The sequence below is a fragment of the Helicoverpa armigera genome, chromosome 13, assembly GCF_030705265.1.
Source record: "Helicoverpa armigera isolate CAAS_96S chromosome 13, ASM3070526v1, whole genome shotgun sequence".
Taxonomy (NCBI): Eukaryota; Metazoa; Arthropoda; class Insecta; order Lepidoptera; family Noctuidae; genus Helicoverpa; species Helicoverpa armigera.
The window spans coordinates 4,040,467-4,056,500 of record NC_087132.1 but is presented as its reverse complement, the minus strand read 5'-3'; the positions used below and the strand labels follow the sequence as shown (position 1 = coordinate 4,056,500).

Sequence of the window (16,034 nt, the reverse complement as noted above, 5' to 3'; positions counted from 1 at the left end):
GTGTGATAGCTATGTCCGAACAACTTGCATGGGTAGTTGTTCCAGTTGGTTTAGGCGAGCCCACACTTTAAGACAAATCCCGCAATCGAAAGTTTGCCACGTGAACTTGTCCAGCGAACAAAAACTTTGTTTCAGTTGTGCTAGCTCAACAATTATTTAAAAGGGATTATACTAATGGTATAGTACGTAGATACTAAAAGGTAAATGTTTACTTCCACAAAATAAGGAAAGAAATGGGGACATTAGTCGGTCGTAACTAGTTGTAATAACCATTGAATATACAGCAAAAAGGTTTTATAATTACCTCGCATTTCATTCAACACGGTTTAAGTCACACTTTTTATACAGAAATGTTATAACTGTAAAAAACAGCGCTTTGTCTCTTGTCGACTCGAAGGATTTCAAAAAGAAGCTTCTAGTCTTATCTCATTAAAATTCCTGTATTTCCTGTGCTTAGCATTCAACGCTGATAAAACCGTCGCTACAAAAACTGTATTTATTTTTAAAGTTTATAAATGCTATCCGGGGATTGGAAGTGCAAATAAATCTAAATTGTAAAGAGTAAAGCCGACCGAGTTCACTGATATTATTAGGAACCGTGATGGACATTGTATCGAACCTAATAACGAGATGGGTTGGAAACGGAACAGGCCTACAGTTATTTGCCGGGCACAATTCCAATACCGGGCATGACATAATTGTTGTGATCTTTAAAGCCAAAATGTTACTGTTTCATTGACCTCGCGCTGCAATTTTATTGACTCGGTATTTTAAGATGTATCTGTAACCACATGTCTGCGATCAATGGTCGAGAATTGGGTTAGGTAATTGAAATAAAAAGTTGAGAAGGAACGATAAATGATAAGATCGTTTTGATGCACGCATCTCGCATAAGCATCGGCATCTGGATTCTGTTTATTATGAAGTGACCTGAATAAGCAACATCTTTCACCAGACGAAGCACACGCATCGTGTATGCGCACCAGTGCATGTTTTAATTCCGACAGATTCTGTAAACAAATTTATTATTGGTATGCTTCGAATAGCTAATCGGACCAGCACATCCGCTTCCTTTGTACAATGTTGAGTTTTTATACAGGCGGCGGCAATACACACAACAAGTGAGATGAAAATATTCATTCCGGTCTTGTTCGGTTAGCAATTGAGAAATGTTGCGAATATTTGTTATGTTGTAGTTCGGTTTAACAATTTTTATTATCATTGTTTTAGATTTTCCTCGGGTGGAAGTTGCTCCTGAAAATCCTTTGCGAGTAGAAATAGACGGAGTTGCGACCATGGAATGCAAAGTAGATGCGAAGCCTAAAGTGAGCACTGTAAGATGGACTCGAGACGGCAAATACATTTCAAATTCTTTCACACACACAATTCAAGGAGTTACAGTACAGGACGCGGGGAAATATACGTGCAGTGCTGACAACGGCTTGGGCCGGCCTGGAGAGAAAGAAATGTACCTAGATGTACTTTTCCCTCCTAGTGTTACAGTTGAGTCCAAGACTTATGAAGCAGAGGAAGGTGGAAATGTTGAAATTAGATGTGAAGTCTCTGCTAACCCTGAACCAACGTCTATTGAATGGACGATGGAAGGGAAACCTGAGTTCCATCAGAGTGGTAACACTCTCACTTTATCGAGAGTAAATGCCGATATGGCTGGAACTTATGTTTGCAAAGCTGTAAATGTCATATCATCCACTAATGGAAAACGTACTGAGCGCTCGAACAGTGCATCTGTGGCTGTGCTTGTGCGACACAAGCCCGGTCGTGCGTACATAAGCCCTGACAGGCCAGTCGCCCAAGAAGGTGCCGGAGTCACTCTTACCTGCAGCGCGAAGCCACCTGGCTGGCCCGCGCCGCAATACAGGTGGTTCCGAGACATGGACACAAGTCCGGATGTAAAGCCTGCAGTGCTAGCGACAGGGAATCAATATTCTATACCTAGTGCACACCTTGGAAGTGAAGGTGTTTACCATTGTCAGGCTACAAACGAATTAGGTCACGGCGAGCTCGCTTCTGTCACACTAGAAGTTCATCAGCCGCCTCGTTTCCAAACCAAATTGCAAACACACATGACGAAACGCTCGGGAGAGCAAGACTTCACGGTCACTTGCAGCGCACTCGGCAAACCGCGACCGAATGTTAAATGGTTCAAAGACAATACGGAGATTAAAGCTGATACTAATTTGTACGAAGTCAAAACTGATATAACCGAGAGCAGAAATGCCGTTTACACTGTTCAAAGCACCCTTAAATTTAACGGCAAGGCGAGGCCGAATACTAATGACCTGTTGCCCGACGATAGAGGTATTTATTCCTGCGCTTTCGAGAACGAGGTCAAAAAAGTCGAGTCTACGATGCATCTTCGAATAGAACGTAAGTATAAAATAACTTTTGTATATAAATGCCTAAGTCTTACCTACAACATTAATTAGTAAAATATTAAAAAAGAAAGCATGTTATTCAAAAGAGCTAATTAAAATATTTTCTTTACCTCTTAAGTTCTATTAGCGGTATAAAGAAATACCTTTGTGTAAAGAAATGTATAGAAAGAAAATGTTATGTATTTTATTTCATCGCTATATATTTAATTCTAAAAAACTTTTTTATTTTCAGACGAACCCATATCTATTCGGCAACATAATAAAGTCGCCTACGATGTTATGGAAACTGCTGAAATATTATGTATAGTCCAAGCCTACCCCAAACCAGAGTTCCAATGGTTTTATGGGTCGAACACTGCCCCACTGCAGATGTCTTCAGACGGCCACTACGAAATAAATACAACAACAGACAACAACGACTCATACCGCAGCGTTCTTAAAATAAAGACCGTAAAGCCTCAAGACTACGGGGAATATTACTGTAAAGTGAAGAACTCGCTAGGGAGCATACGCCCTCAGATAAAGTTACAGCCGAAAGGCGCTCCGGAGTCGCCTCGTTTGTTAGAGAGTCAGAAAGTGGGTCCGACGTACGTGACATTGAAATGGGAGTCTGGGTTTGACGGTGGGCTGTCGAGCACGAAGTACTTCGTGCGTTACCGGCGCGTGTCGCTGCGCGGGCCCGGCTCGTCGGCCAGCGCCGAGCACTGCGCCTCGGACCGCACCTCCGAGTTCGACTGGATGGAGTACGACTGCGGCCGCATCAACCCCTGCAACGTCACCCGCCTCGACCAGCACAACACATACTCCTTCAAGGTAATATTTTACTCCAGACACACTACTCATTTGTAACTTAATCTTCTCTTTTGTATACAACAGGAAGTCATAATTTATTCTATAACTGAATGATAGTAGGTTACCCAATTACGTGTTTGTTTGCCAACAATGAATAAGGCAATAATTTGGGGCAATAATATTCTGGTTACTAGGTATTATGCCTATTAACACTTTAGAGGGTTTTTATAGGTTAATAGAATTTCCATTTTCAATTTTGTACACATTCTCATTTCATAACATACTTACAGAAATAATATAGAATGAAAAGATCACATTAATGTCATGTTAGAATACTTATTAGTTGTATTGGTTAGATGTTTATCCCGAATGCGGTATTAACTTACATTTTTGTTTTTCATTGTTATCGCTACCGACAGCAACTCACATTTGTTTTCAAGGTAAATCATCCGGCGCGTGCCGTTAGTTATTAAGTTTACAATGTTCTCTTTACGTTTTGTGCCGTCGCTATGGTTTTCGACACGCTTTAGAATGCTCACAATCGAGTCGTTCGCCTCTTCCAAGTTCTAAATTGAATTTTCAACTGCAGGTGAAAGCGGTGAATACAAAGGGGCAGAGTAATTACTCGAATGAGATCACGGTGACGACGAAGGTGGATAAGATCAACCCGCCGGAGCAGGTGACGTACGACCCGAGCTCGCAGGCCATCGCCTTCACCGTCACTCCCACGTGTCTGTCCCTGGTCGGCGTCGTCGAGGGACTCGCCACTATGGGAAGTACATCGGGATGGCAGGTAATTGGTCCACTTACTTATTTTATACTGTATTATGGTCTTCTGTCTTTCTGTAAATATTTCAAATACCCAGCACATCACACCCTCACTGTTATTTGATATTAGCTCACATTTACAGCTTTTATTGTAAGCTTTGGGTATACTGAAAATACCTTGTTTAATTTGCATTTTAATATAATTGGTATTTTGATATGGTGGTTAAAAATACAGGTGATGTTAAAAACCCATTTGGCATCATGTTCAGAGTTCTATGGAAATACAATTATCTATTTATCAATTTCAGATTGGTCACTAACCCTATCAGTAATATGAAATTCTATACATCATAATTAATATCACGAGTACATAATACACTGAATAAACGTAAATTCCTGAATGGATAATTGTAATGACCATAATTCGTGTAAAGCTTAATACAATGAAATATCTAAATATTGTATGGAAATTAAGTGAATCCTTCAACTATTAACGTTTCTTTGAAAAGCCGAAGTTCGATGCTTACGAACTGAAAACATAAATTACGTAAGATTAACTTCATATAAAGAAAAATAGACTATAAAATACATGTATGTAATACCTACTTATAGGTAAAGTACATTTAATATTTTTAAAGCAAACAAAATCTTTGCCAATTTATAAACCCCGTACGTTTATTTCTCAGAACAATAAACGTTTATCGGTTCATGAATAGATATTAAACGTTAGCTTCTTTTCTAGAAAAACCTTACAACATAGGTACATTTATAAAATAAAAACAGTTTTATAGTTTTTACTTAGAGTCAATATTCACTTAGAAACCAGTAGGTAGTCTACGTAATTCGTCTTCATTTAGAAATTATATTTATCTGTTCCGAAATATCCTGTGTAGGAATGTGTTCGCCATTAGATTCGACCGGTCGGATACTAAATGCCGGACATTCTCCCTAAGAAATAATTGTTCCCAAAAGGAGAATGGGAATGAAAATACAAGCTACATTGGAGTTTATAACAGTGTGTTAAGTTTGGGGGCAACTAAGTTTAAAACGATTATATTTGTGCGACTGCCAAGCGTAACGATTTTGGCGATATTCCCCTAGCTTAGTTTTGGCTGGTTGCGGAATAACCCTGCAGTGCTAAGTTGTGATTAACGAGGTCCTAATAATCAGCTTATACGTCGCTGTTCAGATATGCAATTATCATGAAAACAATAAATTTTCCGGCAACTTTTGGCTATGTTCCTATCAGCCATAACATATATTACCTCTGTGAAAAACATTCATATTTATGTCATGTTGGATGGGTATTTATATAACAATGTCATGAAACTGATGCTTTATGACTTTTTGCGTGTTAGGTGGTAGATACGGTGACGCTTCATCTGTCTGGGGCCGTGGCTACGGTACAAGAGGCCACTGTGGAACTGCCCAGCAAGACTCGCACATCGACCCGCCACGTGACGGACCAACCACTGGACGACTTCAACCCTCGCATACGCCTCAAGCTTTGCCTTCAAGTCAATCAAGACGTTTGCAGCGAATACACCGAAGCCGAGAGTAAGTAATCACTTGCAGGTTCCGCAGAAATCTTAGAATTTGTTCCTGTTCAATATACTGAGGTTGAAATATAAATTGAATGCGTCACAGTAATAATTTAATAATCTGCAAAACATATCTGTTAAAGAAAAAATAAAGATAATTCAGTGGCAAACATAAACATTATGTCAGTTGTACCGCAGCGTGTTTTGAAATATGAAATTAAATTTGCTGCGTTATATTTAGTGTTATTTCGTTTTCAAAACTAGGCGCATTATTTATTTAAAGCAATAAGTGCGTGCGTATAAGTAAAATAATAAATAATTCACATTGTGTAAATAAACGCAGCCAAATAAACATAACATTATTTGCTGCTATCACAATATTAGTGCAAATATATCATTCTTATAGATATATTTATTTCAAACAGTTGGAACATCATATATCAAAGAGACATCAGCTCGCACCACGGCCGCCATTGTGGGAATATTCGTCACTACTGTAGTAGTCCTGCTGTTTGTCGGACTATTGCTACTCATCTACCAGTGCAGACGCAGGCCCAACAAGAAAGACAGATCCAAAGACTACGAAATGGACTCGATGCGACCAGCTAAGGTGACGCCACAGAACCAAGCGCCGCCGCCTTATTACCCTAGCTCGGGCATGGAGAACAAAGCTCTCGAACATTCCATGGATATGGCGCTATCTATGGATGACTCCAAAACTGCGGTGTACGCAACACAAGGAGGCTACTCGTATCACGTGCCTCCACACACGCAACCTCATCCCGGACAACCGATGCCGAATTCCGATTGTAAGTACATTTTGTACTCACATCTGTGTAATCACTCTCATACATTTTCTTTTGACGCGAAAAGTAATTATCATATAATTTGACGTTTCGTAGTTATGTCGTAGCACAAGTTGTATAATTTCATTTTAATTTCAACTCTATTATGTTGATTTATTTTTCTCATTATGCCATCACTAAGGACTAACTTCAGACAACGTTGAAGGTAAAAAATGGAAATATCTGGAGAGCACGCTTTGCATGTTGCGTTCGTTCATACAGGTATTATAAAATTCGGGATTAAAGGAAGGTATTGTTCGCAGGGGTAAACATGGGCTTCATAGAGAACAGCTACACGAACAGTAACAACGGGGGCAGCGTGAACTCGCAGGACTCGTTGTGGCAGATGAAGATGGCGGCGGCGAACAACGCGGCGACTCTGCCCGCGCACCAGGTGCTGGACCGGCAGAGCAACTACGACTACGACCCGATCTCACACGCGGGCTACCGCAACATCGACGACTACGCGCACTACTCGCACCTGCCGCACGCCAGCCAGCCGGCCGCGCCCAGCGACTACGACATGCGAGCCGCGCAGAACCCCTCCCGCCAGGAGTACTGCTCCGATCCCTACGCCTCCGTGCACAAACCCAAGAAACGCATGGATCAACATATCGGTAAGTCTTACCCCCTATACTTCGATTAATAGCAACACTTTGTTGCTCGCAACCAGTTTTTCTCGAGCTACGAAAACTAGATCATAAATTACTACGATAAATTTCGTAGAGTGTAGCCGCTCTGTAATGATCTAACGCCCACACATTTTACAAATACTTGTACTAGTTTATACTAGTAGCTAAACAGATGCGAATTTCATTTTAATGCCTTTCAGAGGCTAATGAATCACATAGATTTAGGAACACGAAAAGTTCAATTTTTTAAATTTCCAATGTGAGACCCAAGAGGGGACACGTCATATCCTAGCTGCAGTACAAATGTGTTTTCGTCCATCAGAGTCGCCGTACCATGAGGTGAGCGGTCTGCCGGAGTACGGCATGCGCGGCGGCGCGGAGGAGGGCGGCGCGGAGGAGAAGCCGCTGCACATGTCGCTGGGCTACGACGAGTCGCTGGAGTCGGGCTACTCCACGCCCAACTCGCGCGCGCGCCGCGTCATCCGCGAGATCATCGTATGAACACGGCTGTAAGCTGGCCGCGCGCCGCCCGGCCGCGCTCGGCCGCGCTCGTGTCGCGTCGCGCCCCGAGTCCGCCCCTGACTTCCCTTCACTTGTTGCCCCCATCTGCAGGCTCAACATAAACTCTCATTGCCAGTCAGTTCGAGAGCTGTTACTGCGTGAAACTCGTATTGTATGTGAAGTTGGCGGTCATGCATCGGAATGGATTTTGCACAGCTGGTGCCCTACAAATGATAACAAGATAAGTGTAGCTAGTGCGTGAGAACAGTAATTCTGTTGTGATAAGTCGAGTAAAATATTTTTATACAGGGAAGGAAAATTGAACTAGATTAAGCCAGCCAGTGTGACGGACTTACAAACTTCGCGAGTGCCGTGAAACTAAAAGTGTTATTATTATATCGTAAAACGGAAATCAAATTACGTTTTCACAGGTGATTAACTGAATCTTTTTTTTTAGATTTAATTGTCATCATAAACGATAGACAATAAATCTTGAAGTCGATATAAAGCTATGATTCCTTTTGGGGCATTTATGTTATCTATATGCAATCCGGTATAAAATGAAACCCCAGATGGTTATATTCCATTTTTTTTCTCAAATATTATAATGAGAAAGAATTGGATTTACTATTCTTGTATATCTTTTTTATAAGTTTCATCAAGAGGTACTGTTAAATAATACAAAGGTATTTAAGATAAGGAAGTTGCCATAAAATCGCTTAGTTCTTAAATTAAAATACCTTTCTATCGCGAAGAACTGGTACAAAAGCGATAGAACGTATTAAGTAAGCTCTTTTTCTTATATAAGTAAAATCTATTTTGCCTTCGTCCTTCATATAAATTTCGAAACTATAAAGGTTTCGTACGATAACGAATGATATGTGATCTCCATAGCTCATATTTTGTAAATGTGGTTTATAATTGACTTATGCAAGTATGGTGCGAGTGGTGTAAATAAATCATCGAAGTGTAGAAGTATAGTGATCATTATCGACATTGTCAATTGTGATGCTAGAGTGTATGGAACGTTCGTAGAGTTTACGAGCACTGAAGTAATGGAGCCTTCATTTGGCCTGACAGAGATCGCGCTCGCTATTCATTTGTTCCGGAACATTCCCATTCTGATTTTGTCAATGACCCCGCCGTTCATTTCAATTTCGACGAATTTGGAACCACTAACATTTGTGCTATACATCCAGCTCTATTCGAATAAAATTAATAACGGAATAAGCTATACAAATCCACAGTATTAATATACCAACAACATTTTAAGAGAACTCATTATTGGACAAGAAATTATGTGCTGATTTAAATCTCCAAGCAATATTCTGAGCCAAATAATCTTGTCGATGTCCCGAAATTCCTGGTAACGCGGCCTTAAGACGTGATCTGGTAATGGCGTAAATTCTGTATGAATTGCAATGATGGCACAAGATTACGGCTCCCCCGGAACATTGTTTAGCAACGGCAGTAATTACATTTTATTCTATATTAAAATGTGTTTGCAGAAAAATAATTAAGTTTTCCATCGCAGTTTCATTCAAAGTAAGTTAGAACGTTGAAGCACACAAAACAAATTATAACCGTAGGATCTTTTGCAGACACACGAGTCAAATCATTTTGCGCAAATATTAGTTTGCCATTACGCTTTTGTTGCGTGATCTTATGTCATGTCACTTGGTAATTTCTAGTCTCTTAAACTCTATTATGTTTGAAAGGAATTCAAACGGCATTCATCACAATGCATTATTGGAATATTGAGGAGTTCAGATCTTTAATAGAATAAGATTAATTATGAGAATGATGTTATTGGTTTCACAAATATTATGATAAGATAAATATTGGTTAACTGTAAATATACACCCGTGTTATGTCAATGTTTGTTCTGGGATGATACTCTTGATATTATTTTCTGATAGTGATGGGTTCTTAGGGTTTGTTTAAGGGCTCAGATCTACGCGTAATGATCTAGATGTATGGAATAACAACATGTTTTGGCTGCAGCCAGGGGCGTAGTGAGGGTTTCGTTCAGACAATGCACTGCGGTGTATTGATTTCTATCACAAGTGTCTTCGGGTTGCCTAGGGTTGAGGACCTCGAAGCCAAATCTCCTCATTCCTAGATAACCTCTTTGTGCGCCATGCCCGTGGTTACAGCCCTCGACAAAAGACTGTCAAACTAGAATTCGGGGACATGTCTGTGTAATATTTCACATAGTATGTACGTGGCACATTTATGTCCTTTAATGTATTACCTGATTCAAAGTATACATTGCAGGACGTGAATTTTAATGTCGCATTCGCATTCTTTTACAAGCATACTTATTTTTTGTACATCTTTAGTAAACGGTGTTTTTTTAAGAAATATGACAGACTTTGACGACGTTGAAAGTCCCCTAAATATTATTTTTAATTACTAGTTTCAGTTACGGCTAACTGTGACATGAATTTACTAAGCACTGCCTTTGTGGTACTATTCATAAATGTTCATTGCGAAAGTGTTAAGAATGTCTATAAAGTGCTAATTTCACGAATTTATCAAGTGCTTCTTTTCACGTGTAAAGCACTATAATTTATAGGCATCTAATATACACATTTTAATCTAAAATTCTAGCTAGATGCAGTATGTCTTTTTTTGTAACTAGAAACTTATGTGGTTAAGCATCTATAGATTTTTTAGACTGTGACGGTCAGTCTAAGGTGCCTACGACATACAATTCATCAGATATTTTTAAGTAGATATATATTATCTACACTGAAATGACGTATATTTAGATACTTAATACAATGCAACTGAAGTTTTTACTTAATTCCAAAATCTACTTAAAACATAAAACAACGCTTTTCAGAAACTTATTTTAGATTTATATCTGCGAAAGTAGGTAAATTAATTGTGACGGTTTCAGGAGTTTCCCAAGCTATGTTTTAGTGCCAATCTACTGTAAACGTTATTATGAACGACTACTTAAATAAGAAACACGAGATTTTGAGTTTCGTTTATTTCATTCATTTGTAAATTATATTATGTTTATAGTCTGTGTTTAATTACACTTTGCGTAATTTGGTAATTAGCGGCACTAGAAGCTTGATTATTAGGCACGTCTTTTAGATAACAATTATACTATTATTTCCGAATTTTATTAAAGTACAGAATCATCTCTAATTATTCCTACCATCAATCCATTTTGTTTTGCATAAGTTGTAGCTTAAAATTACGAAATTGCCCACCTTAAAAAGAATCTTCAATTTTGTTTTCTCATTATTTTAATAAAATTATAAATTTTAGAAATTAGAGTATTTAATATTTTTTTAATTGACATTTTTATTTATTGTTTATGTACTTTGTCCACTGACCTCTATATTTACCACTGGACAGGCTGTTGTCAACGTGCTTTTGTGCCCGTTTGATAATCGCCATTTTGGCGCTGTTAGACGTAGCGAGTGTCCGTGGTACTAAAATTATTTTACAGTGAACCAATGAACAAACACTTCTCTCACAGCCAATTCAAATTATACGTCAAAATTAGTTCTGTGGACACTCGCTTAGACGATATTGGCGCTTCAAATGGGCACAAAAAAATTGCTGTCAAACGTACGGAACAGCCGGTCCAGTGTGTAAATATAGAGGTCAGTGACTTTGTCCAACGGTCAATGTGATGGCAGATGTTAAATTAAGTGGGTGTTACATTATACTTGTCACTTGTCAATTATTCTCGTAGAGTAAGGACGTGGAAGGTTCAAATCTCATTTAAAAGTTTTCCGTATCGCAAATAGATATTAAAATGTACGCGTAAAATGTATCTCAACTGTTTAGACTTTATATTATAGGGAGAAAGTCTATTGATCTCTTATTTCAAATACACATGTGTGTAAACGTTCCGACAATCAATGATGATTACAAACGAGGGAAAGTATTTGACACGCCACCGTTCATATCGACTTCCATTCGAGGAAATTAATAAATGATTTTCCGATTCACTTTGTACTGTTTATCACCTATTACGTCGTACATAATATTTATTGCACTTTGTGAAAATATGTTTTCACGTTTCGGTCTTTTCTCACAGTGCTTCTGACAGGTTTATTTTAACACTGCCAAGGTATAATAAGCTGATTATTTTTGAATTATTGTAATTCACGTTGATTGCAGTTCGCGACAAATAGCTTTGTGTTACTGAAGCTAGTTATTTCACGTCTCACACTAGTAGTGTTTTGTTTGTTTATTTTTGTATTGTGAAGTCAATAGTAATAGCCAACTACGGACAAGCAAAACTTCTCGAGAAGATCTGTAGGAACGAACAAAAATGCACAATGAGTCAAATGTCTAACTTCAGAAACGCAAAGTTATTTATTGCGAACTTTACTGCTAAATGCTCAACAATTATACTCACATATGTACGCATTATGAACACTGCCTATATATATTTGCTTATTTATATGTATAAGAAAACGCAACACACATAATTTTATATTATTTCATATTAAAATGAAATTTAAAGGTGACCATCGATATTTGTAAATAGGTAGGTACTTTTTTACAATAACATTGTAATTTACAATAAATAAGTACTTAAGTGAACATATAAATATATGCCATATGGATATTTGATAGGTTTTAATCAATGTCTATCCACGTTTCCACGTTCTTGGCCATTGAGTTCACTTCGACAAGTTTAATTATAGTCGAATTATAGATTAAGCAATGTACTCGGAACGTATGTTGCAGAAATTAAACGCAATACTCAAGGAAGTGAAAATGAGGATTAAAATTTCCAACAAAGGATATCAAATTCATTGTTTATTATAGATAAGAATTACAATTAATGTTACGATTTGTATATAGTACTTTAAACCACAAGTAAGACTTATTAAATAAATTTTGTCCATAATAACTGAGTGTATTTTTTTCTTTTCACATGTCTTTATAATTTATTACGCCTGCATATTTCAATAATAATAGAAGTGAGTTCACAACGCGATGTGTTCAATTTTAGTTCTCAACATATTAAAGCGTATTTATAAGGAAACTTTTTAAAGTACAACTTATTTATGTCTTGATACTAACGGTTCCAGAATTCAAGATATATAAGCAACTTGAAATTTCTTTAACGTGAAATTACAAAACTTCTCTGAAATAAAGGCAATTCCAGACTTATTTCTGCTTAGATATCTGTCAATTCACTACTCGGAATTCCGCGTCAAACTTATTAGATTAACTGTTCTCTAGTTCGTAGCAATCGTGCAAATAGTCAGAAATGCTTTGTTCCTAAGAGACGACAGCCTATCTGATAGTTAGGGAGATTAACTAAGCAATAAATCTTAAAATTTTGAAGCATATAATACTATAGAATAACGCTCGCACTATATCCCAGACAAAGATTCTCGTTCGATTAATACGTGTTGCTGGCGACATATATTAAACACGGTCATACCTGTTTATATATCCATACAATAGAAATAAATAAAATATTTTGTTTTTTTATGTGGCTAAAAAGCCTCATTTTGAGACGGTAACCCAGTGTCTTGTAATTTAAATAGAATAGAATAAGTACCTGCCAATAATGAAGATTCAGCCTCTCATAAGGAGATTATAAACTAATCCAAGGTTCCATTAAAACATTTAAATAAACGCTACACTACGTAAGCAGTTCATACAAAGGATAAGCTTTACTTTATAAAAGACGTTGATCACACAAAAATATGTAGTAACGCTCTGCCTTTGCACGCCTGACTTATTTCTTATCCTCCTACAGACCCAGATAACGTGACTTATGACTAAACACACCCAACAAGACATCTAGGGAGAACAATAAATCAGATTAAGCAAATAATAAAATACTATACGCCTTAAAATAAAGGTAGAACATTATTTAACCTAGTAAACTTGAAAGGGACAACCTAGTTTAATTTATAGTGTGAAATAAATATAAAGAGCAAGGCCATGGGCACACCCAAGTTTCTTCTGTTCCGTTTCTTCAGGGCTGCGTTAGGATAGGATTCCCCGAATACTCGTAAGCATCTAGTTCTTTCTGGATAGTCCAGGAGCCCCGTTTGAAGAATAAATTGAATTTCAGAGTAGAGTCCTTCTGTCAAAAAGGAGCCTAAGCATCATAAAGGTACGCACACTTGTTTTGTAAAAGCACTGCAGTTTTATTAAAATACAGTCTACAAAATTCCTTACGATTACTTTAAAAATATAATATTTACTTTTTTAAGTGTCGGAACTCAGAGAAAGTCAATTTCCCCAAAATGTACGCGGTTTTGAAGTTTTTTCTCTGCCATTAATAATTTAGGCGTTGGCAGCCCTATTTTAGGGTGACACGCTCCATAACTTTTGGTATAGAAACTATAAATAGAAACAATTTTTATCGTCACCTACACAGAAAATATTCGCCGAATTCTTTTATCAAAGTTTCGATACTTTTTTATAGAAAAAAGTCCAATATTGCGTCACTTTCAGAACCAGTTGAACATAAATTAAGAAATTCCTATGTACTTACTGCACAAAAACCTGTTTGATGGTGCTAGTCACATGATGTCATTTTTAATACACACTGGATGTTATATTTCTACAAGGTGTTTATTTTACATTACTTTGTGTTATGAATTCTTCAAACGAAGGAGGATTGAGGAAATTAATAGGTAACACGATACATGAAAAAATGTGATTTACAATTTATATAAACATCAGAAAAAATAATTATGACTTTCAGACCGATTGTCGTTCAGAGCGGCAAGCTCGAAAGCAAGGCAGCTATGAAAGACATTCTTATAGAGGTGGACAAATGCTATGACAATGGTAGACGTTGGGACAGGTGCACTATCTAACAAATCTTTGGGTCTCATTGTCTGACCGGCAATTGATGGCAATCCGAAACGACCGGAGGAAGATCAGGCCTAAGACCGACAGCTTAACGTGTTCACTGAGGTGCACGTGTATCTAAGAACTATCGGATTAAGGAACGAAAGTTTCTTAAAACCTTCAAGGACATTTAGGACCAACACGGAAAATAAACCAGCAATCGAAATCGGTAACAGGTTTTCATTTTCTTTATCTCTAATTAAGCCCTTTTACGTGGAAATTACTTTATTTTATTTTATTTTATTTATTGGGGACAAAAAACAATGATACGGAGATATTCAGGTATACACTTAGTACACAGACTTAGAATCGTATTCCCTAGAATTACCATCCACTTGCAGCTAAAATAACAGCAGGGTTCTCGGAATACTTACCTACTTGCGGATACTGAATCAATTTTGGTTTGTGTTCACAAATCCCGGTCCGTGTCACTATTGACTAACGAATATAATTCCTTGAAATGAACTTTACGTTGAGAACGTACCTTAGTCAGAAGTAAGTTTTTGTTTATGAAGAAGTAAATCGAAAGCTCATAAATAACAAAAGTATACTATTATAATCCATTACCCCTCATTCGACAGCTACAACTTGTGGCAATGCCTGAAATAAAATATCACTGAACAATATTGTGAAACATTCGTGAATGTGTAACTGTTATACAATGGCGTACTTTCAAGGATCATTGCCAATTTTGTTAAAGCATGTCTTATATTACCCATGAAATATTATATCTAGAGAGGAAAAACGTGCAGAAATAAGTTACGCTTTTAAAAAGACACAATATTTTCCGGTTTCAAAAAGTAGGTAAAGACTCTTCTTTAAAAAATACGCAAGGGTGCTAAAATTAAGAACACGGGGGAAAATACGTTTAATATTACTTTCAATTAGGGAACACGTGCATGTAAAATGACCGTGGAAATTATGCATGAAATAAAACATAAAAATTCTAATTTGTTATTTTCAGAGTGGCCACTTCAATAGATTATGTTTCAATAGCAGCACTCGGCTATCGATGGTGTTTACATTCATCTCGATGCTCGCTGTGTAAGCACGAATTCGCCAATTTTTTAGAGAGCTTGCAATTCGACCACGTTAATTTATCTTTCATGCGCTTTCTGACATCCTGGTAGCAGTGAGATCAGCAAGAGTTACTTATTGCCAGCACGCCGTTAGCTTTACGTACAACTCGCCGGCGAAAAGCTCGCAGAATGCACCATATATTTCCCTATTTTATTTCCTGAAAGTACACGAAACCAGTGTTAGTTCTGTATCTTCGGACAGTATATCAGACATGAAACATTACATAACTATATGCCGTGGCAACATTACTTTGTTTATTACAAGCCACGGAGACACACAGTTACCGTGTTATTTAAAACTCCATTAAGAATGGCTAGCGCAGCTGAAGCGATTAAAGCCCAACTGTACGTACGCTCCACCTCACCCAGTCTAAATTATGGACCTTTTGAATACGCCAGGGCTAAGCGAGCTCACTTACCTGGATGTATTTCCACCATAGTCGGGAAAAATGTTGGTGGAAGTGACGTTTCTAAAAATTGCAAAGCTATTTATAACATTGCGAACATGTCGATATTATTGCTCCACGTTATTACTCTTTTACCCGAAATAGCTTTTTGTTGTACATTTTTCTTCACGGATAAAGAACATTTTAATTCTGATAGGTAACAGTGTGATGCA

The 16,034-nt window shown here is 37.6% G+C and overlaps 2 protein-coding genes across 5 annotated transcripts in view; both read left to right on the top strand.

Moving 5' to 3' along the window:
* LOC110384339 (hemicentin-2) overlaps positions 1-9,831 on the top strand; it is a 54,545-nt gene extending 44,714 nt beyond the window's left edge. The window contains exons 5-12 of one of the 3 annotated variants that reach the window (XM_049840406.2): positions 1,231-2,388; positions 2,629-3,209; positions 3,608-3,628; positions 3,778-3,981; positions 5,315-5,513; positions 5,923-6,306; positions 6,606-6,959; positions 7,297-9,831. In XM_049840406.2, coding sequence (XP_049696363.1) covers positions 1,231-2,388; positions 2,629-3,209; positions 3,608-3,628; positions 3,778-3,981; positions 5,315-5,513; positions 5,923-6,306; positions 6,606-6,959; positions 7,297-7,475 — 3,080 coding nt within the window. In that variant the 3' untranslated portion in view covers positions 7,476-9,831. Of the gene's footprint in view, positions 1-1,230; positions 2,389-2,628; positions 3,210-3,607; positions 3,629-3,777; positions 3,982-5,314; positions 5,514-5,922; positions 6,307-6,484; positions 6,509-6,605; positions 6,960-7,296 lie in introns of those variants that run through there. The other 2 variants (XM_049840407.2, XM_021345576.3) reach the window with 2 other exon arrangements.
* Positions 1-16,034, top strand: part of LOC110384364 (RNA polymerase II transcriptional coactivator) — a 132,280-nt gene that overhangs the window by 65,992 nt on the left and 50,254 nt on the right. The window contains exon 1 of one of the 2 annotated variants that reach the window (XM_021345619.3): positions 8,940-8,949. The exons of the other annotated variant lie outside the window; for it this stretch is intronic. The gene's annotated coding sequence lies outside the window, so the exon portion shown is untranslated. Of the gene's footprint in view, positions 1-8,939; positions 8,950-16,034 lie in introns of those variants that run through there. 2 annotated transcript variants of the gene reach the window in all.